At 43.3% G+C, this 21,643-nt stretch overlaps 1 protein-coding gene across 1 annotated transcript in view; it reads right to left on the bottom strand.

The window, feature by feature from the left end:
• CEP250 (centrosomal protein 250kDa) overlaps nucleotides 1-15,964 on the bottom strand; it is a 41,214-nt gene extending 25,250 nt beyond the window's left edge. The window contains exons 1-13 of the mRNA XM_006881478.1: nucleotides 15,779-15,964; nucleotides 15,251-15,307; nucleotides 13,602-13,684; nucleotides 13,210-13,375; nucleotides 10,109-10,215; nucleotides 9,388-9,639; nucleotides 7,572-7,668; nucleotides 5,232-5,333; nucleotides 4,599-4,760; nucleotides 4,012-4,190; nucleotides 3,621-3,803; nucleotides 1,965-2,109; nucleotides 729-875 (exon numbers count right to left, since the gene is read on the bottom strand). Coding sequence (XP_006881540.1) covers nucleotides 729-875; nucleotides 1,965-2,109; nucleotides 3,621-3,803; nucleotides 4,012-4,190; nucleotides 4,599-4,760; nucleotides 5,232-5,333; nucleotides 7,572-7,668; nucleotides 9,388-9,639; nucleotides 10,109-10,215; nucleotides 13,210-13,375; nucleotides 13,602-13,684; nucleotides 15,251-15,307; nucleotides 15,779-15,964 — 1,866 coding nt within the window. The remainder of the gene's footprint in view (nucleotides 1-728; nucleotides 876-1,964; nucleotides 2,110-3,620; nucleotides 3,804-4,011; nucleotides 4,191-4,598; nucleotides 4,761-5,231; nucleotides 5,334-7,571; nucleotides 7,669-9,387; nucleotides 9,640-10,108; nucleotides 10,216-13,209; nucleotides 13,376-13,601; nucleotides 13,685-15,250; nucleotides 15,308-15,778) is intronic.
• Nucleotides 15,965-21,643: the final 5,679 nt, after the last annotated feature.

Genomic DNA, 21,643 nt, shown 5'->3' with positions numbered 1-21,643 from the left:
GACCAAGAATCCTGCTCTCAAATAATTCAATGAGATTGAACACAGAATTTCTGTGGCTCAAAGAAGCAGGAGCAAGGAGGAGAATACATGTTAAACGTATAACTTATAAACAGAAGATTCTTTAGGACTTAAGCTTGTTAGAGGGATTTTTTATTTATTTTTTTTTTCTTTCTGGTGATGGCTATCATCTCATGCAACAGGATTAAAAATCCAAATTTTTTTCCTTCCAGAGGGCACGGGGCTCCTTCCTAGCCCTGGTCGTTTACCTTAATGGCCAGAGACTGTTTTGTTTTGGGTGTAGAAGAAAATATTTTTAACGGCTAAGTATAATCCTAGAAGATCTGGTGGTGCAGGTGGTTAAGTGCTAGGCTGTTAATAAAAAGACTGTCAATTTAAACCCACCAGCCACTCCTCAGGAGAAGAGGGGTCTGCTTCCATAAAGATTTACAGCACCGGAAACTCTACAGAACTGTTCTACTCTGTCCTATACGGTTGCTATGAGCTGGAATTAAACTAGACATCAGTGGCTTTAGTTTCAGGTCAATTCTTATAGCCTTTGCTTGGTGCTCCATTATGAATGTTCCTTTTGCTACATTTGGGAGCAGATCCATCTTGAACTGATCTGTGTGGGGACTCTTCCCTGTCATGAGTGCCAGCTTCAGCTGTCACTGGCTCATCCTCAATGAGAGCTCAGCCCTACCCTCGGGGTCAAACAAACTGTTGCTCACCTGGAGAAGCTGCTGGTTCAGCCCAATCTTATCTAAGGCCAAAGCCTCATTTAAGGCGCTGAGCTTGACAGCTGTTGCCTGGAGATCAGCTACCTCTGTCTTCAGGCCGTTCTCAGAACTTGACAGCTCTGCAATGGATTGTTCTGCCTAAACACAAAAGTGGGTTAAAGAGTTTCTGATTTCTAGTCTTCATGCAATAGTAAACCGCTCCTGTCCCCAAACACCTGTTGTTTTCTTTGTAGGAAGATCAGTTAACATTGTCATTCCCTCCCTTATTTATATTCTAAGCAAGTTTTCACTTCATTCACTGATAAGAAAGACACACAGCAGAGGCGCACAGACACAGGATACTCAACAACTACAGCTGGAATGACTCTCTAGAAAATGTAAGCATATTGTGGTCAGAACACAAAGAAGCCATTTTATTCAGTTTGAGAAAGTGAAAAAATGTGTGGCAGTGGAGTTGACAATTAGCTTGGGGACTGAGAGATGAGGAAGGTTTATTGGCTGAAGAGGGAGGCAAGAGGCAGTCCAGGCAAAGGGAAGACTATATGTAAAGTACTAGAGAGTCAAGAAGAAAATGAGAATGTATTTAAGAGTTTTAAGCAGGAACACTGAAGAAAGGCCAGGAGAACTACTTTCAGAAAGTAGTCAAGGAAAATGCCAAAAATCAAATGGCACAACCTACAGCCAATTATGAGCATGGTGCAGGGTCTGGCAGTGTTTCATTTCTTTGGGCATGGTGTAACCAGGAGTTTTACGCAGCTAACAAAAACATCAGGAGAAAGAAAAACAAGTTAAAGTAGGGAATTTGGAGTGAAAGAGAAAGCTAAAAACACAGACTGGGTCAGATGGAAATAGACTTTGAGTGTGGCACTGAAGAGTTTGGAAATCACTGAACGGATTTAAGAAAGAAATGAGGGGTGAAAAAGGTATATGAATAGTTGGAGGGAAAACTAATTTGCTTTAAAAACTTGGATTTACGACCACAATAAAAAATGAAAAAGAGAGACTGGCATTACCAGATTTATACATTTAAAAAATTCATTCTAATTCCAATACAGAGGGTATGCTGGGAGAGGGAAGCCAGAAGCAAAAGACCAATAACTGAAGCAAGAAACATGAGGGGTCAAAGGGCTTAAAGGGAGAGGGATGAGGCAGGTGGCATATCCTTTACCTTGAAATACACTGTTCCAGGCCACCCACCCAGAAACTGAGGGGAGGAGGCCTACGCACCCTAGCCAATGCTGCAGTCACTTCCGCTTGCTCTTGCCTCAGTAACTCCCTTTCCAGGTGACTTGACTCCAGGGCTTCCCGAAGAGTGATCAGTTCACTGAGGGATTCCGACTGTTTGGCTTCCAGACCCGCCAGCGCCTCCTGACTAACATGGGAAGAGAGGGGGCTAGAGGAAGTCTGAAGGAGTAACCACCCACAAAAGGTAACAGCAATATAATTACCCTGCTGGGCAAAAAAGAAAAAAAAAAAGAAAGGAAGAAGGACAAGAAGAGGAAAGTCTTTAAAAATAGAAAGGAAATCTTCCCAAGACAATGAAAAGTGGGAAAAAAAGGAAGTACAGAACAGTAAATACAGGATGGTTTCTTTTATCCAAGAAATTGGAGAAAATAAGAATGGAAGCTTGTATTTGCATAAAGCAGCACTGGGAAGACAAATAAGAAGTTCATTAAAATGGCAATTGATCAGAGGAGGGGGATGTGAGATAAGATTTCATTGTGTATATCTTTTTGGTAGAGTTTTGACTTGTGAACTATATAAATGAATTGTTGTTAAGTGCCGTCGAGTCACAGGCGACTCATAGCGACCCTATGAAGGAGAGAGTCCTCAACACTTGGGTGTCTTTCATCCTCTCTCCAGGTTCATAGGGTTTCCGGAGGCAAGCTATTATGGAAGTGGATGCCACTCCTCCTTCAAATAAATGAATTACTGTTATAAAAAAATATTTAAAAATATATAAATATCTATGTAGATCAAAGTCTCCACATTGGTACCTGGGAGATCATTCTGAGCATAAGGCATGACCCTTTTGAAGGTCCTGCAAGACCAGTGACACCTACTGGGTACGTGGAATGAGGGCCAGAGAGGAAAGGACATACTGAAGACGGAGGAGTTATAGTCCTTGCTACTAGGTACTGAAGACCTAGCAAACACCAGGCTCTATGCTGACATTTTGCAAGCCTTGCTTTAAAGTTTACCACAACCCTTCAAGGTAAAAAGTTTTATCTCAACTTTATAAATCTCTTCAACTGGTAGAGTCATGGTCAACATTAAGTGTTTACCTGGCTCCTGCCATGATGTCATAGGAGTAAACCACAAATTACCTGATCCAAACTCAGGGTCCCTTTCCTCGGGTTTCCATTCCAGTAGTTCTACCCTATAGCCAGCCCAGGCTTCTCTCACGTGCCACAAGCTCTGCTGCCTCCTTTCTTTTACTAATCTGTTCCTTTAGTCCTTTTACACTATAATAAAAAGTCAAGCCCAGCTCAAAGGTTACTCCCGTGGTATTTAAAAATTGTTACTCTGACCTCCCCAAAAGCTTAGCTTGATAGTCTATTTCACTTTATTTCATCAAGCCTTATGTCAGTTAGCTGTTTTCTTATCTGTCTCCCCCCACTAGACAAAGTTCCTTGTGTGCAGAGCGTATACTATGATTTCTGTATCCCCCAAGGTATCTTGTCCATTGTGGATGCTTAGTAATAGCTGGATGAAGTTTCTGTATTCATCTTTGTAAAACAGAAGGAGCAATAAACTACTCTAAGCCCTCTGCAGGCAAGGGTTTGATTTACTCAAGTGGAAAGGAGAGTGGGCGAGGGTGAGGGACGGCGTGGATCTGAAGGGAAGGCCATGCTCCAGAGAGGAAGCTGTGGGCACACTCACAGGCGCTCCTTTTCTCGGACGGCCAGGTGAAGCTCCTCCTGCTGCTCCTCCTTCTCCCCCTGAGCAGAGTCACCCTGCAGCTGAAGCTCCATGTTTGTCCTTCGAAGCCGCCAGGCCTCCTGCTCCAGCACTTCCAGTTGCTGCTGCAGCCCCTCCCTGGCCTTTTCCAAGAGTTCTCGTTCCCTGCAAGTAGGAGGAAGCTGGAGATGAGCCGAGACCTTGGGACCCAAAATCTTTCCTGGGTAGGAAAAGCAGCATCCAGAATGAGGCGGCCCTGTATGGTCAGGTGTTTCGTGGAGAAGTGCGTCAGCCAATGCAAAGCATGACAGGAATGGATAAATGAGTGAGTCAGGACTGAGACAAGGGCTCAAGGAGTGCAGGAAGCAGTCACCTGCTGAGAGAGTCCACCTCTCCCTGGAGGTCCACCGTCTGCCCTGCCAGGGTGTCCCGCTCTCCAGTCAGTGTCTGCAGCCGCTGGCGCAAGGCCTCGCCCTCTTCCTCCCACCGGTTATGCTGTAGCTGCAAGTAGCTCATAGCCTCATGACAGTGGGAAAGCTGTTGTTGCAGGTCCTGTGAGGAAAAAGAGCAGCAAAAACTGGTTGATGAACTAGAGCGCAAGGCCAAAGGGGGAATGCCCCAAGTCCCAACGACGGACAAAGAGCTAGAGCGGCAAGGACAAGCTGTATATAAGGTTGCTATGTGTTCTACAGTATATAAGGTTGCTATGAGTTGGGGGTGACCTGACAGCACCTAACAGCCACCAATGTGGAGTGAGCCACTGGCCAGGAGAATGTGTCTGTTAGCCACAAGTAAAACAGACAGACACAGACTTTAATGAGCTCTCTGATGTGTTAATAAAACACATCATGACCAGTCAACAAAATGAAAGGGGCAGTCTAGGCTGGGGTACTTGGGACTCAAGTAATCCTTTTTTATTACCTATTCCAGCGGCTGAAGAAGAATGGTGGGGCTTCTCACCTGCACAGCCAGGCGTCTCTGGGTCAGTACTGAACGTACTAGATTAAGAGTCTTGTCTGGGTCTTGTGAATCAAGCTGGAAGGAGAAGCCATTAGAATCCAATTCCAAGGAGTTCTCCTGACCACAGTCTTGTGTCATATTGCTCTCTTCTTCCACCATGGCCTGAAAACCAACAAAAGATGTTACAACCCTACTGACTATAACCGAGAGTCCATACAAAGGACTTATTCTACAATCTGGACACAGCCAATGTTTCTCTTCTCAACTCCTTCCTCTACAGGGTATGAGAGGATGTCTAAGGGCAAATAAATCTAGCTCCTTCAATTTGCCACCTTTGGTCCTTTAAACTTAGGGCTAGAACACACTCTGATGAAATAACAGAAGAGAAGGAAGAAGGAGAAGAAGGCTAATGAAATTGTGGAAACCAGAATCCAGCATCCGACCTGAGAACTGTAGCTGGCAACAGGAAAGATGGTCTGTCTAGACATAAATGCTTAGCTCTCTTCCTTAGAGCTCCAGTCTTGAAATACGCTCAGAGGACCAGCTCCTTGAGGTCAAACACCATAGAAGAATGGAAAGCTAGGCACCGTGGAGGAGAGCAGTGATTTCCAAGAACAAGAGGCTCACTAGTACCTGGGTTATATCCTTGATCACCTGCTGTAAAGACAGCTTCTCTTCTTGAGCATTCCTACTCAGAGATGCCTCATGTTCCATTAACTCTGCATGATTTGTCTCCTAAAAGGGAACAAAGAGTTCATGAGGTAAATTCTCCAAGGATAATTTATAATTCTTGGCCCCATACCAACCAGATCACAGCCTGTCAACCCTGTTTCTTTCCCTGACAACATGTGCATTCTAATGGTGTCCTCAAGAGTCAGATAACAATGCAGTCCAATGATTAAGAGTCCCTTAAGTCATCAATAGCTCCCCATTAAACAGCCTAAATCCAAGCTCTCCAGCTAACAATCTTGGCAGCTTTAGGCAACTACTTCTTTGAAAGTAGTTTCCTCCTCTTTCAAACAGGAATAACAACTAATTCATAGATTTGTTTTGAAGTTAAAATGAATAAAATGGGGGGAAAAGCCATTGCAATGACTCAACATAGTGCCTGGCACAAAGGAAATGCTCAACAAATTTGAGCTATTATTTTATGAGAATATGGCTGCTACCTCTGCACAACATACTGATACCTGAGACCTAAGAATGAACCAGAGAAACTTCTCTGGTACCAAACAGCTGGAAACCATTTTTAAGATTCAAAAGTTTCTCCCTTCCTACCTGTATTTGTGCTGTGTATTTTGTGAAGGCCTGAGGACATACGAAAGCCCAGAAGCACGGTCAGGCCTATAGTTATATTGTTTCTCTCTCTTGTCTCATTGCTGTCAAGTTGGAACTGACTGAGAGCCAACCTTCCAATGGGTTTTCCAGAGGCTGTAAATCACACGGGAGGGGCCTGCACATCTTGCTCCCATGGAGTCACCCGTGAGTACAAACCACCAGAGAGGTGCCACCTTTAGGGTTAGCAGAGCAATTTCTAATGGACTATGTCACCAGTGCTCCCTATGTTTTCGTTGTTGTATACCAGAGAGTCAGAACCGACCCACAGCTGACCCTCTGGTGGGTTTTCAGAGGCAGTTAATCACACAGGAGGAGACTGCCCATCCTTCTCCTGGGGAGCAGCTGGTGGCCTCGAACTGTGTACCTTCACGATCACAGAACAGGTTCTTATCATTAGGCCACCAGAGCTCCCATACTTTTAATCCAAGGAGCCCAAGTGGTGTAAGAGGTAAGCAGTTGGCCACTAAGCAAAAGAAGAAAGACCTCCACAGAGAAGAGACCTGGCTTTCATAAAGATTACTGCCAAGAAGTCTTTGGGGCAGTTCTACATATGGGGTCACTATGAGCCAGAAGTGACTCCCCAGAACACAACAACATACAGACTCAAAAAAATCTGAATTTTTGCTTTCCTCAAAATCTTAACAAGTGGCACCAATTTACTGAGGCTGCCCAGTGTGTTTCCTTTAGATATTAAGACTTGCGCTTTGTGCTTCCTGCAGTCCCAACCAATCTTCAGCGTTTCCACTGAGGTCGTGTCTCTTGCAGTACCAAAACCTAAATATGATAGCACTAGGAAGTCAGAATTCTTCAGCCAAACCTCCATCACTCCTTTCCATCATCTAGGTCCTACACACATGTAAGTCTGTCTTGCACCAAACAAACCAAAATCGGTATAAGTGAGTCTGATGAGATTAGAGATGTGAGTGTGAGAGTGTAGAGAGATTCAGGGTCTACCTAAATGCAGAGATCTGAACACTCTTAGGGATGAAAGGACACTTGGAATCAAGCCAGAGGTTAGAGGTTCTACTGTCCTATCTTAAGAATCCCTTTGACAACATCCTTGGCAAGTAAGTGATACAAACCTCATTGAGTTACATGACAGATTATTCAGCTGTTAAACAGGTCTAGCTGTTAGCCACTTTAAAACCTCTGGTTACTGTTGCTGGGTTTGCCTACTTAGAAAACATTAAACAAGGCCATTCTGTCATCTCCATTGTTAGTCTTTCAGATACATGAAATCAGCCAGTAAGTCTTCCTCAAGTTCTTTCTTCTCCAGGCTAATCACCGTCATATCCCTTAGATTCACATATGACGAAGTTTTTCATTTCTCTACACATTCATGATAATTCACTAGGTTGCACACATGTTTCTTAATTTGTGTGCCACTTCTTTCTGATAAGGGCCTACTACATGCAGACATATATAGGGACAAGATAGGAATTGCAGTTATGTATGCAGTATCTGTTGGACAAATAAATGAGTGATTAAATTCCAGATTCAGACACAATTATTTTTTTTTTATTTTAGTGATTTTCGAGAGGAACATTTAACTGGTACCCTGTGCCACCTGTCCATAAAAAACAAGGGGCTCACAAGGCCATTTCCAGTTTGCTTCCAGAATAAAAGAATACATACCAGGATCTCCATTGTTTCTCTCAGAGCCTTTACCATCTTTTCATATTCTTCATTTTGCTTCTCAGACTGGGTCAGCAGGGCAGAGAGTTCAGTTACCCTAAAAGGAAGAGCATGGCACTGTCACCTGGGCCACCTATAGCTGTGACTAAAGCTACCGCAAACCCCAACACAGACACGCCCACGGCAGCCTGCCCACAGTCCCTTGGGTACCCATGATGCCAAAGCCTTGAACTCGGGGAAAGCCAAAAGCCACTCAGAATACATGCAGGGATTTACCACATGTCAAGGCTGGAACACGCATTTGGGGGCCTGAGAGCTGAAGGGAAGCCCTGGCCCAGGCCCTTGCAGGACCCACTTGATCTTGAAGTCAAGCACCCTGAAGCCAATAAGAATATGAGAATTGCCACATGGGAGAGTCCCAAGGTCCCTCCAGCCCAAGGTTCTGACTCTGACAGAGGAGAAAAGGATGACAATCTGGGGGGAGAGTACGGTTCATCTAGTTATGAACATTAACATCGAAGTTCAGAGACATCTCCAAAATATCTTTATCACTTACCACTTAATTTTGAAGCCTGGTATTACATGGGTGGCTAAATAAATATTTACTGAATGAGAAATACTTTGGGATCATTCATCAAACATTTACTGAATGTAAATGTAATGCAAAGCACTAGAAATAAAAACTTACTAAGACTCAGCCTCTACCCTGGTGCTTCTCAGTGCCTCCTCTGCCAAAAACCAAAATAAAACCCCTGCAATTTTTGTATGCTGCCAGCAGGTGGTAACACAGCTCCAGTTACGGGTCAAAAATGGAACTTAGGCTGGAGATTCAAATGAGGTTTTCTGCTTAAGGCCCTATTTATCTTATTACTTATTTAAAAATATATTTTATTATAAGGATCCCTGGTGATGCAAAGGTTAGATGCTCACTAAAAGCCTGATGTTCTAAAACCCAACAGTGACTTTATAGGAGAAAAAAAACTTGAGACTCAAAACCCTACGGAGCAGTTTTACTCTGTCTATAGGGACTCTATGAGTCAGTATGGACTTGATGCTACCCAACCTTTTAAGACAATGGAAAAATTGAAACAGCCAAAGAAAAAGAGGGGATACTAAATCTTCATTATAATAAAATAAGGTTAGTGTTATAACAAACAAGTGGGAAGACCACAGTGGTATAAGAACTTAAAAGCAAATGAGTCGTGCTTGACTCAGTGGAACCTTACAACAACAGTAACAACCACTGGTCAGAAGGCTTCCCAGATGAGATGGCATTTGAACTATACCTTTAATGATTAGGCAGAGAGAGGAGGGAGGGGGGCACCATGGGTTAAGATCGGCATGTACAAAGGCAGGAAACATAGAAGAGCTTGGCTGTCCAGGGGATGGCAAGTAGCCTGGTGTTCATAAAACAAATGTAGAGACATAGCTGGCTCTATCCATCAATATTTTCCAAAACTCTCTGCCATCAAGTCATTGCTAACTCATTGCTAACCTCCCAGCAAGTTTTCAGGGGCTATAAATCACCCAAGAGGAGAATGCCCATCTTTCTCCCTTGGAGAAGCAAGTGGATTTGAATTGCCACTTTTATGGGATATGCCAGGCAGAGCTCCCTTATACATCAGTAGGAAAGAAAATGAGTTGCATGATAGAGGCAAGAGGTTAACAACAGGCCCCAATTGTGACATCAGGTTTAAAACTAGATGGCCCATGGCACATCTCCTTCCCTTTCTCATGGCGGCATCTCCCTTGCCTGTATCTGAATCCCCGTGGAGTCGGCTTGCTTTCAGTCAGCTCCTCCCAGAACCACTCTCACCGGTCCTGAAGCTCGACTTTCTCCAGATCCCCTTGACTCTTCAGCTGTAATATCTCCTGGCTCTTCTCATGGGCTTCCTTCTCCAGCTCCTGGGTTTTGGCTAATAGCAGCAGTAACTGGGCTGGCTCTTTCCCATCCAGTTTCCCAGACCCATTGGATTCCCGTGACTGTGTTCCCACCGTCAAGCGCAGACAACAGGTCAATAAGGACCCTGAAAGTCTCATGTGTTCGGCCTTTAGCTCTGTCAGATCTCTGAGTGGAAACAAGAAAAAGAGCAGATTCCAGGAGGGACTGGGGAAGGAAACACAGGCCCAACGAAAACTAACTGGGAAAAACCATCGGACTCCTACAATTATCTGTCCCAAACCCAATGGCCATTGAGTCAATTTTGACTCATGAAAACGCTGTATGTGTCAGATCCATAGAGTTCGCACAGGCTGATTTTTTTTCTTTTAGGCTGATTTTTGTAGATTGTCAAGCCTCTCTTCCAATGTACCTGTGGATAGACTCAAACTTCCACTCTTTCAATTAGTAGCTCAGTGGGTTAATAATTTCTACTACACATGGACTCCAAATAAAACCAATCTCAACAAGTCTTCCTAATGTCATAACTTCCTCTCAACTCCCCAGTGCCCTGATGTGCCCTTCTGTAAATAGCCCATCACCCCAGGTCCAGATTTGGTAGGGCCAAGCCTCCTCCCTTCTTATCCCCCACACCAACCTGTCAGTGGCTGATTTCATTTCCAGGAAGTGGCGTCGGAAGGTCACCACCTCCCTCCATAGGCTGAGAAGGCGACCATGCTCCCCTTTCAGGTAGCCTTTGAAGAACTGTGTGTTCAGAAATCCAGGTCTTACCACATGGCAGAGGATTATTTTTTATCAATATAGGAGTCTTAGATTTCTCTTGCCTATTGGGGTATGGAGGCAGGTACTTGTAGGAAATGATTAACAATGGCAGCTCACAAGGGTTTAGTGAAGTTGGCAGTGGGAGCCAAGGGGTCAAGGGCCTGGGGTGGAAATACAGCCTTCCTCTGAGTTGGGTCAGAAAAGTTCTCCCCAAAGACCTTAGGAGATGGTATCATGCACAAGCACTCTGACAATCTTGAACATAGGAACGATTTCAGAGAGGTGTCATTAATATGTGGCAATTGTGGCCTCTAAGAGTAACCACCACAGCAAAACCATAGTTTGGTGTGCTGTGACATCAACAAGGGTAGAAAACATGGGAAGTTCTAAACAGTATTTTGTAAGGGAGACAGACCAGCTTGAGAGTATCCATTAATAGGCCAGTCAGTCATTGCTGGTGAGTCAGAACTCAATAGCTGACCCTCCAGCAGGTTTCCAAGGCTGTAAACTACCTGGGAGGAGATTGTCCATCTGAGGAACTGCTAGTGGATTCGAACCACCAGAGAGGTGTGGCCTTTGGGTCAGCAGCGCTGCTCCCTAAGGACTATGCCACCTGAGCTTCCTGCATTAATAGGCAATAGGAGCCAAATAAAGCACTTCCGGATGTACTATATGAATGTTTACAGCCCAAGTGGTGCAGTGGTTAAGTACTTGGCAACTAATGGAAAGTTGTGGTTTGAAATGACCAGTTAGTTCCTCTATATAACTTTATGGGGCAGTTCTACTATGAACTTGAGTTGATATAAAACAATTTATTGCCATCAAGTCGGAACCGACTCATAGCTGATCCTCCAGCAAGCTTTCAGAGGTTACAACAGGAGACTGTCCATCTTTCTCCCACAAGGTGGCCAGTGGATTCAAATCTCACATCTTTAGGTTGGCAGTGCAACTCCTTACCACCAGGTCACCGGAGCTTTTCAGCAACAACATGTATAAATAATGTATACACATACAAGCACACACATATGCATACACAAACATGCACAGAGAAAAAAATCAGATAACAACATAAAAAAATACTATGTTTACCTTTAGATGGTGAGATTTTAAATGATTTTTGTTTTATTTTTAATTCTTTTTGACATCTTTCAAATTCTCTATAATATGTACTACTTTTTCTTGTGTGTGATTTGAGTGAAAGTTTACAAAGCATATTGATTTTTCATCCAATCCCTCAAATACATTTGGATTTTTAACATTAATTATATACAATACACTATAACTGCACTTTCACACTTCCTCTTTTTAATTCTTATTTTCATTAATCTTTCTATCCCACCCCTTCCTACCCTGTGGGTTTTAGTCTTAGGCAAATGCTGCCCTTTTGACTTTAAATGGTTGGTTATTTTAAGGAATGAATGCCTGGTATTTTGGTCATCATATGTTGTGGTGGTGGTGGTGGTTAGATATTGTCAAGTTAAGACAACTTACAGCAACCCTATGAACAATAGATCTGAACTATATCCTTTCCTGTGCCAGCCTTATCATTTCTGACATGATTTCCAATCTGGGCTCTACCATTAAAACTAGAGCTACCCATATTCCTTTATTTTTCATAGGGTTTCTAAAGACCTGCTATTTGAGAAGTAGATGGAGAATCATACTTCCTAGTCTGTCTTAATCTGTGAGCTCTGCTAAAGCCTCTCCACCATGGATGTCCTTTCTGGCATTTAACATACCGGTGGTACAGCTTCCAACACTACAGAAACTCAGAAGCTACCTACCACAGCAAACTGACAGACAAGCCCTGTGCTAATAACTTGAAGGCACACAGTTTGAATTCACCAACTGCTTCGCTGGAGAAGGACGAGTAATCTCCTCTTGTGCAATTTACTGCCTCTGAAAACCTGCTGGACGGGCATCTATGGGTCGATTCTGACTCAATGGTACCTAACAACACTAACCGGTCACCTTACTGGCCTGTTTATTGTTTGACTGCAAGCTAAGTAACGGGACTAAGTTTTATTCTAGATTTGAAGGGTGACAAAAGGCCATAATCTCGGGAGTCCCAACAATTTCTACTGGACCAATAAGCCTTGCCTTTAAAAAAACATATATTACTTTTATAATTGAGCAGCAAGACAAATAATTACACACTTCAATCTATTTCTTTTCAGAACCATAGGATAGCTTATCAGCTTCCTCAGGAGAAATCTTAGAGGCAATGTATCATAGCAACAAGAGCCAGACTCCAGGTCCTGCCACTTTTTCATTGAGTGACTTATGGTACAAACATGGTTCTCTCAATTTCCCTAACTGTAAAATCAGGATAATAACTTCTGTATATTATAAGGCTGTGGAGAAGATGAAAATGTACAGCGATAACAAATGTCAAGTGCTAAGTACAGAGCCTGACATGCACTAGCTGTTAAAGAATTGAGAACTCTCATTATTATTCAACTCTCATTAGAAATCTATGGTACGAGGTTATGAATAGATTACATAGCTTTATAATGAGAACTGAGTGACATAATCTATATAATACCCAGCACAAAGCAGAGGATCAGAAAGCATTGTTACATGCCATCGTGTCAGAACTCACAGCTGAGGTTATCAGAGACTATAAACTGCAAGGGAGGAGATTTCCCATCTTCCTTCAAATAAGATCTAAATGTGTCCCAGGGCCTATATCTAGTCTTTTAAACCCTAACCAGATCCATAGACTAAGGGTGTCAGTAAGCTTTCAGATCTATCAAACCTAAGCTAATCCCTTTTGCAGGAAATGAACTGCTATGTAATTTTCCAGCAAAACCGAGACTAGAGAGGTAACAGCAAAACTAAAGTGCGGCCCAGGAGGCCAGAGCTGCCTGTAGAAGTTGTGGCAGTTCAGTTTCCATCCAAGCCTTAAATTAATCCACTCCACTGCTGACCAGGGCAGTGCCCAGAGTGCCCACATTCTAGCTCCCCTCTGCCTACCTCTTGCTCCATTCGCCACTGGCTCTCCTTCCTCATTAGCTCATCTCGGGCTCGGCTCCAGTCCACTGTCAATTTTTCCACATCTTCTCGCAGAGCTTTATTCACCACGTCAGTTTTTTCCATGTGCAGCCGAAGCTGGGTGTTCACCTCTGCTAGACTCTCACACCTGTGCTGGGGAAGGGTGGGAGCAAGTGCAAAAGAATGAGTCTGGCCCAACCCTTGGACCTCTTGGAATAAGATGACAACCATTGGAATTTTCCAACACTAGGAAGTAATGGCTAAGGCTGAAGTCCCCAGTTTTAAGCCATGCTGGCCCTTAGGATGGAGGCTTCCCATCAGCCTTGTCAACCTTGCAGTCAATCACCCCGGGCAGAGAACATGCGCGCCATCACCTCTGTTGCTCGTCCTCCAATCGGATTAGCAGCTGTTCCAGATTTGGTTCCTCCGCAGTCTCCCACCTCTGGGGGATTGGTCCCTTGGCCAGAGAGAGAAGTTTTATTTACCTCAGACCAACTCTCTAGTGCCCCTTCAATACCAGCCCACTTTCTTTTTCTCTCCCCTTTTTAGCATTATCCTTCTCTTATTCATCATCACATCCTAAAAGACAATCCACTGCAGTTCTCTTTCCCAAAGTGAACCAGTGACCCCTTCTGGAAGATGGAAAAGAACCTGCAACCTGACAATAATAAAATACTCCTCTTCACTAATGGCCTCGACTTCCATTATTATTAACTTTTAGACCTTGGAAAATGACTGGACTTTTCTGCATTAGAGTGATTTCTGCTACAAAATGAAGTAAAAGTATTTCAAAAAGTCACTTTGTACATATTAAGTGACACTGGTATATGACGGTGCCTATTGAGTGCTGGTGGCATACTCCAGGGGGAGTTGTGTTGCTAACCCAAGACTGCTCTTCTCTGGGCAGTTTGAATCTACCAGCCTCTCTGAGGTAGAAACATGGGCAATTTCCTACTATGCAATTTATAGCCTCAGAAATTTGCTGAAGGGTCAGTTTTGAGTTGGTTCTGACTTGACTGAGGAGCAAATGAGAGGAACAGAAGGTATTCAACAAATCCTGATTTTTTTTTCTTTCCCCTACCTCCTTCCTCTGAGAGAACTTTTTAGAGGGGAATGAAACAAAATGCAGAAAGAGAGCTGGAACAAAGACAAAAATGACTTGTTCTCAAAGCCAGTTCTAGTTACTGAGAAACAAATCCCATGGACACAAACATGGTTTTTGGACCCTCAGGCAAACATGTTTCTAAAACAGATAAATACTGACACCTGCTGGGGGGAAAACACATTTTCCTCGCTCTAATTCTTCACTTCTTCAGATCTGAGTCTCTGATAGGTACAAATGGTTAGTGAGTTGCTAATCAAAAAGTCAGTTGTTCAAGCACACCTAGAGAAGCTTTGGCAGAAAGCCTTGTCCTAGGTCTGAAAAACAAGCCACTAGAAATTTTCTGGTCAACTAAGCATAGCTCTATTCTCATAAACCTAGAATAATCATGCTATTGTTGTTAGATGCCATCAAGTCAAGTACAACTACTAGCAAACCTATGAACAACAGAACTGAACCCTATCCTGCCCTGTGCCATCCTCCTCAGTTCTGACACACTTGAGCCCACTGCTGCAATTAATGTGTCGGTCCATCTGGATGAAAGCCTCCCTCTCTTTGTCTGACCCTCCACCTTTCCACGTACGATGTCCCTCTCCAAGGACTAGCCTCTCCTAACAACATGCCCAACAACAATATGTGAGATGAAGTTAATCATCACGAGATGGAATAAATTTAACAGCAATCGGTTTTTACTCCAATTTGACTAAGTCTCTTAGAGTTATATCTCATACTTAAGAGAGCAAAAGGTTGGAATATGAGAGACGGAGAATAGCTAGGTCCAATGGGGATACCTGTGTAATAAAGCTTGAAGAGTGATTTCTATTAAACACTTTTTACCCAGCCTCCCTCAGTCTGCGAATAAAGTTTAGCAAGTGTATTCATTTAGATCTCTTGGGGAGCACAGAACTCCACATCACTTACCCCAGTGGCTTCCAGACGCTTCTCCAGCTCTTGGCACCAACTCCGGTACTGCAACACCTGAGGCAAATAGAGCAGGCCCTGGGTAACAGGGCTCTGCTGGCACAAAGAGCTCAGACCAGAGATTCACCCACATCCTCCTTCTGCAGAAATTGTGGGCAAATCTGTTTTGTGTAGGGGAACTGGGTGATAAGAGTGAGGAAAGGCCATCACAGCTTACAGCTTCCATGTGGGCATTTAAAAATACTCCTAACGGCCTCCTATATTGGCTCTGGAACTAGAATAGCTCTAGTCAGGCCTAGAATAACTAATATGGCCCCTGAAGCCTCCTCTCTAAAGGGTTATAGTACACAGTTCACAGAGTAGCTGTCAGCATCACAGGAGAGCCTGTAACAGAAAAGCAGCAGGCCTGGATTCCTAGCCTCATGAAGCTAGTTTGGGCCATTCCCACCCCCATGGTTCTGCCTCCTGAAGCCAGTACCTCCAGGAAAAGCTTCTCCTTAGCCCTCCCAGAAGGCGCAGCTGACTCACCTTGGCCTGCAGCTTCCTCACGAGGATTGCTTGCCTCTGCTGAGCCTCCTGGGAGCTCTTCAGCTTTTGCCAGGAGGCTGCCTGGTTCTCTGCCATCTGCTGCTGCAGTGCCAGCACTTGCCCTTCCAGCACCAGCTGCAGTGACTTGGGCTTCATGGTGTTCAGCCCAGGGCCTCCTGTCTCCATGGGTACCAGAGTGCAAGACAACAGGCCCCTAGGCAGCCAGAGGTGGTTCACTTCTAGCTGGGTCTCTAACCATTGCGGGGCCACTCAGATCTCCTTTTGAGCTGCAAACCAAAGCACAGTGGAGGTGGAAGGACTATTCTAGATGACTCAAATGTATTCATTAAACACTCAATAAGCCTGGTAAAGCTGGGCTACAGCAAATAAATGGGCTCTTGTGCTATGGGAGTCCTCAGAACCTTAAAGATTCACTCTTGTGGCCTAATGGGAAGAATCTGCTATGTAATCCCAAAGACACGCAGTTTAAGTCTGCTAGCTGCTCTGCAGAAGGGCAGGCAATCTCCTCCTGAACAATTAACTGCCTCTGAAAACCCACTGGAGAATCAGCTATCGGTCAGTTCCATCTCACTGGTACACAACAACAACAACTTTAATACAGATACTTTGAGTCAGCACTGACCCAATGACTATGTGGTTTTAGTGGATCTCTAAAGGAGGTCTGGGTGATATAAATGGTTAACATCTCTAACTGCAAACAGAAAAGGGCTGGAAATTCAAGTCCACCCAAACTGACTCACCAGCAACTGGTTTACTGGTGATCTCGAAGAGTGGGCCATGATGAGCATTTTTCAAATTTATTTGACCAGAAGACAAGCTCTACACTAGACCCTGCCTCCTGGTTCACCATTATATCCCTGGTTCCTGCTACTCACTGCCCCCAAGTCAGAACAGACTCATAACTGACCCTCCAGCGAATTTTCAAAGGCTAGACCCGAAAAGCCTGCCTTTGGGTTGGTAGCACAACTCATTATCAACCAGAGAAGAGATGGGGCAATCTGCTTCTGTAAAGGAAACCCTGTGTGACAGTCACCTTTAGTGTCACTATGAATTGGAACCAACTCAATGGCAATGAGTAAGAAAGGGTACTTAGCCCAGCCTGGGGCTGTGGGCTGTGTGAATCATCATAATAGTTAATACATTTGGTTAAGTGTGAAAATGTATTACATTATTTTGTCAACATAAGGATCTTAAAACCTAAAAGCCTTCTTGATGTTTAGATGAGGAAACTGAGGCTTAGAAGGGATAACCAACTTGTTTCAGGATACATGCTAGTATCTGGAAGACTTAGGATTTGAACACAAGTAGTTTGACTCTCTGGGAGATCTAGTGGCTTAATGGTAAGGAATTGTACTACCACGCCAAAGTCAGGCAGTTCAAATCCACCAGCTCCATATGAGAAAGCTGGATAATATCCTTTCACACGACTTACTGCTTCTGCAAACCCACTGGAAGGTCAGCTATGAGTTGGTTCTGAGTCAACGGTACATAGCTTGATTCTATGATAGAGAAAAAGGGTGGCAGGCACTCCAGGGAGGGAACACAAATAAGAAGGTAGAAAGAATCTATTCCAATAATGCCAAACCCTCTTTAACCACCAAGAACTGAGCCACACAAGACAACAGGCCAAAGGCAGGAAAGGAAGGCAAACAGCACAGTGTCCAGGAAGTGCTTTGAGTATTCATCCAAGCCCTGCCTCAATGGACTCTATGACCTCAGGCATGTCACTTCCCTTCCATGGTTCATCCAGTAATGAGGGCACCCAGCTACATGCCCCCGGACTTTCTCAGACCAAGATAATCTTATAATAATAGGAGGGGGTAGGTAAAAAAACAGGACAAGTTAGAGTCTTTACATTTTATTAGCCTGAAACTCCCACCAGCAAGATTAATTTAAGAAATGTCTGTATTTCTAACTCCCTACCAAGAGACCAGGGGAGCTTGGGTGGCATAGTCTGTAGGGAGGAGTGCTGCTGATCCAAAGCGTGCTTCTCTGCAAGTTTAAATCCACGAGCTGTTCCGAGGGAGAAAGATGGGCAATTTCCTCCCATGGGATTTACAGCCTTGGAAAACCTACTTGAAAGTCAGCTATGAGTTGTTTCTGATTTTACTGCAATGAGTTTTGGTGGATATTTAAACAAACAAAAAAGTCAAGATACTATTGTTGTTGTTGTTATGTCAGAATCCTTCAATTCAGAACCAATTCCTAGCTGACCCTACAGCAGGTTTTCAGAGGCAGTAAACGGCATGGGAAGAGACTGTCTACATTTCTCTTACAGAGCAAAACACTGTTGCACAGAGGAAATGCAAATCTCACATTTGCACAATAAGGGGGATTTCAGAAATCCTAAATCTCTTTGATGTACAAAACTGTTTATCTCCTATCCTACCCGCCTCCTATCATGCTCTCTGAGATATAATCAGGAAGACGTTACCATTTCATAACTGACTTGAATTACATTCTATTGTTATTATCTGTCTTCTCTACTAAACCTGTGTTTCAGAGGCAGTGGCTGTCTCTAACTCATTTTAGTACTTCATGGACAATGCAGAATGAAGAGTAATGTATGGGTCTCACTCCTGGCAAATATAAAACTTGGCCTGAGGTTACACATTAGAGGACTGTAAGCTGTTTTCTACTATTGTGTGGCCCACACAATGGCTTTTCAACATTCAAAGTTAAGTACCAACATACACTATTGAGCATATGAAAATTCAAATCTCTGGCTCTAGAGATTTGTCTATTGTCTCCCTCACACTGATTCCAGATTTCCATGATCATTTATCATCCCACTTGTGCTGTTGTTTATAGTGAAAACCCTCACTTTGCTCATTTACATTCTCTGCTTGGCAAATAAAGATAACTGAGCTTGCAGAGACTGGATTAAGCAACAGAGAAAAGTGCAAAGAGGGAAGAGAGTGACATGAATAAAGGCTTGTTGGAACAAACACTCAAGTGTCCTCTTCCTAGCCTATAATCAGGGGAAACAATGCATTTCCCTATATTTCAAAATTCTCCTTTTCTGCCTCTTTTTCTCTGGCATAGTATGTATGGATTTGAGCCCAACTCAAAGGTGGTGTGGCTCTCTGGTAGTTCAAATCCACTAGATGCTCCACAGGAGAAAGATGGGCAATCTTTTCCCATATGATTTGTTTTTATGTATCATCAAGTCGGAACTGACTCTAGCTGACCTTCCAGCGAGTTTTCAGAGGCAGTCTAATCGTATGGGAAGAGATTGTCCATCTTTCTTCCCCAGAGCAGCTGGTAGATTTGAACTGCATGCCTTTGGAATGACAGCACAACTCTTTACCACAAGGCCATCAGAGCTCCAATGACAGAAAAAGAGCTCCCCACAGGATTGACAGTCTGGGAAAACCCCCTGGAGGATCAGCTATGAGTCAATTTTAACTCAATAGCAATGACAGTTTTTCTACCAAAGCTGTGTCAACTGCCTCTCAGTTACTCTGTGAAATGCTTATTCTTCTGAGCTCAAACTCTTCCTCTGGCGAGGGGTATAAACCTCCCAGGAAACTGCTCTCTATCCCAGGGATTCTACCAATGTTCTACTCTCCCAACAATAAGGGTAGATCTGAGTTGCTCCAAGGGAGGTGAGAAGTGTTTTCTCTCTAAATAGTGTGAGGGTCAAGCCAGGCTTTTTTTCCGCCCCCTCCAGTTTTTATTTTATTATTTTGTGTGTGTGTGTACCGTCAAATCAGATCTGACTGGTACAGGAGGAGATTGCCCCTCCTTCTCCTGCAGAGCATCTGGTGGATTTGAACTGCGTACCTCTGGAATTGCAGTGCAGCTTCTTGCCACGAGGCCACCAGAGGTCCCTTCAAACCAGGCTTTTTTGCACACACAGTAGGAGTTTCAGGGATCCAATCGTAGTGTGACAATTAAGCACTTGGTGGCTCATCAAAACATTGGCTGTTCAAACACACTCAACAGCTCTACAAGAAAATAACCAATGACATTAAGAAAAGCTGACCCCCACTGATTCTTTACGTACAAATATTAGAGTGAGCCAAATGAAATCCGCAGTGTTCAAAGCAGGTAACAGGTAAAACTACATGAATGTAGTTTAACCTATTATTTCTACCAAGTCCTTTTAGTAAAAGGCTGCTATAACATGTAAATATTATTTGGGAAAGTGACACTAAAACTATATAGATAAAGCAACTTTATTTTGTTATCTTATATATTGTTGTTTTTAGTTGCTATGTGTTATCAAGTTGGAAATGACTCACAGCTGACCCTCCAGCAGGTTTTCAGAGGTTGTGTGGGGATGGAAGAGTGGGGGTGAGATTGCCCATCTTTATATGCTCCACCTATCTCAAGTGGAAGAAGCCTTAGTAGTAGAGTGCTGTTTGAATCCACCAGCTGCTCCTTATAAAAAAGTTCAGAAATCTAATGAAGGGTCACCAGAGTGGAAACACAGAAATACCATTAGTTCTCTCAAAATGAGTCCTGGTGGGACAGTGGCTTAAGTACTGAGTTGCTAACTAAGAGGTCAGTGGTTTGAAGTCACCAGCCGCTCCACAGAAGAAAACTGAGGCAATTCGCTCCCATGAAGATTTTCAGCCTTGGAAACCTTACAGGGAGTTCTCCTCTGATGGAGTTGTTAAGAGTCAGAATTTGCTCAACAGCAATTGAATTTATCTAAAAAAATTACTTGATATTTTAACAAGTATGCCATACTTGTTTAACAGCTCCCGGGTTAAAATAAGCTTGGAAGCAGAAGTGGCATCCACTTCTGTAAATAGCTTGCCTCTGGAAAGCCTATGAACCTGGAGAAAGGATAAAAGTCACGCAGGTGTTGAGGGCTTTCATTCAAAGGGTCATTATGAGTCGCCTCATACGGCACTTAACAACAACATGCTATACTAATATAATAGAGGGGAAAGCTGAATGGAAAGTATATGGAAACTCTGTATGAGATAAATCTAAAATTATCTCTCTCCCCAAAAAAATTCTTTTTAAAAATGACATGTTTTATAATTGTAGTTGTTAAATACTAATGAATCAGTTTTTGACTCACAGTGAACCTATACGACAGAGAAGAATTGCCTGATAAGCTGTCATCTTTATGGAAGCAAACTGCCTGGTCTTTTTCCCACAGAACTGCTGGGCAGGTTTGAACCATCAAACTTTTGGTTAGTGAGTGCTTAACCATTATGTTGCCAGCTACTTCTTTTATGATGAACCTCAAAATATTGACACAAACTAAAATTGAAAATTCACTGTAAGGAGGAGGGGAGAGAGGAAAAACAACCTCAAGAATCTTTCAACATCAAGAATAAAATTGAGATTTAGCTCTGAGCTTGCTCAGTCAGTATAGAATTCTACAACTTTTTATTAATACACTGTCAGTTCCACCAGAGAATAAACTAACAAAACCCCAAAGGAAAGGTCGGTTTCCATGTCTCTCAGGGAAACGGAAAAGGCCAGCAGTTGGCAAATAATTAATAGAGACTGGGTTGCATTCAAATGAGATAATAAGTATCAGTGCACTTTATAAATGGCACTGAAGAGATGTTATCATCACTGCAGGAGGAAAAAAGACTCACTTCTTTTATACATTAATTTATCCCACAAATATTCATGAAATCCAACCCAGTATCAGGCATGCTGCCATGGCAGTACTTGAAATGAACATGACCTACTTCCTAATCCAGTTGGAATCAGATTGAGAAGTTCAAGAACCTTATAAAAGACCAATAGCTGCCTTTGAACATACTAAAAGATCATGTTGTGTACTGTCAAGACAGAACCAACAACAGTTGACCTTCCAGTAGGTTTTCAGAGACTGTGAACCACATAGGAGGAGAATTTCCATCTTTCTCC

The sequence above is a fragment of the Elephantulus edwardii genome, unplaced genomic scaffold (genome assembly GCF_000299155.1).
Source record: "Elephantulus edwardii isolate Elephantulus edwardi_28Jun2011 unplaced genomic scaffold, EleEdw1.0 scaffold00015, whole genome shotgun sequence".
Classification (NCBI taxonomy): Eukaryota; Metazoa; Chordata; class Mammalia; order Macroscelidea; family Macroscelididae; genus Elephantulus; species Elephantulus edwardii.
Note: the sequence above shows the minus strand (reverse complement) of the source record. Positions and strands in the feature narration are given on the sequence as shown.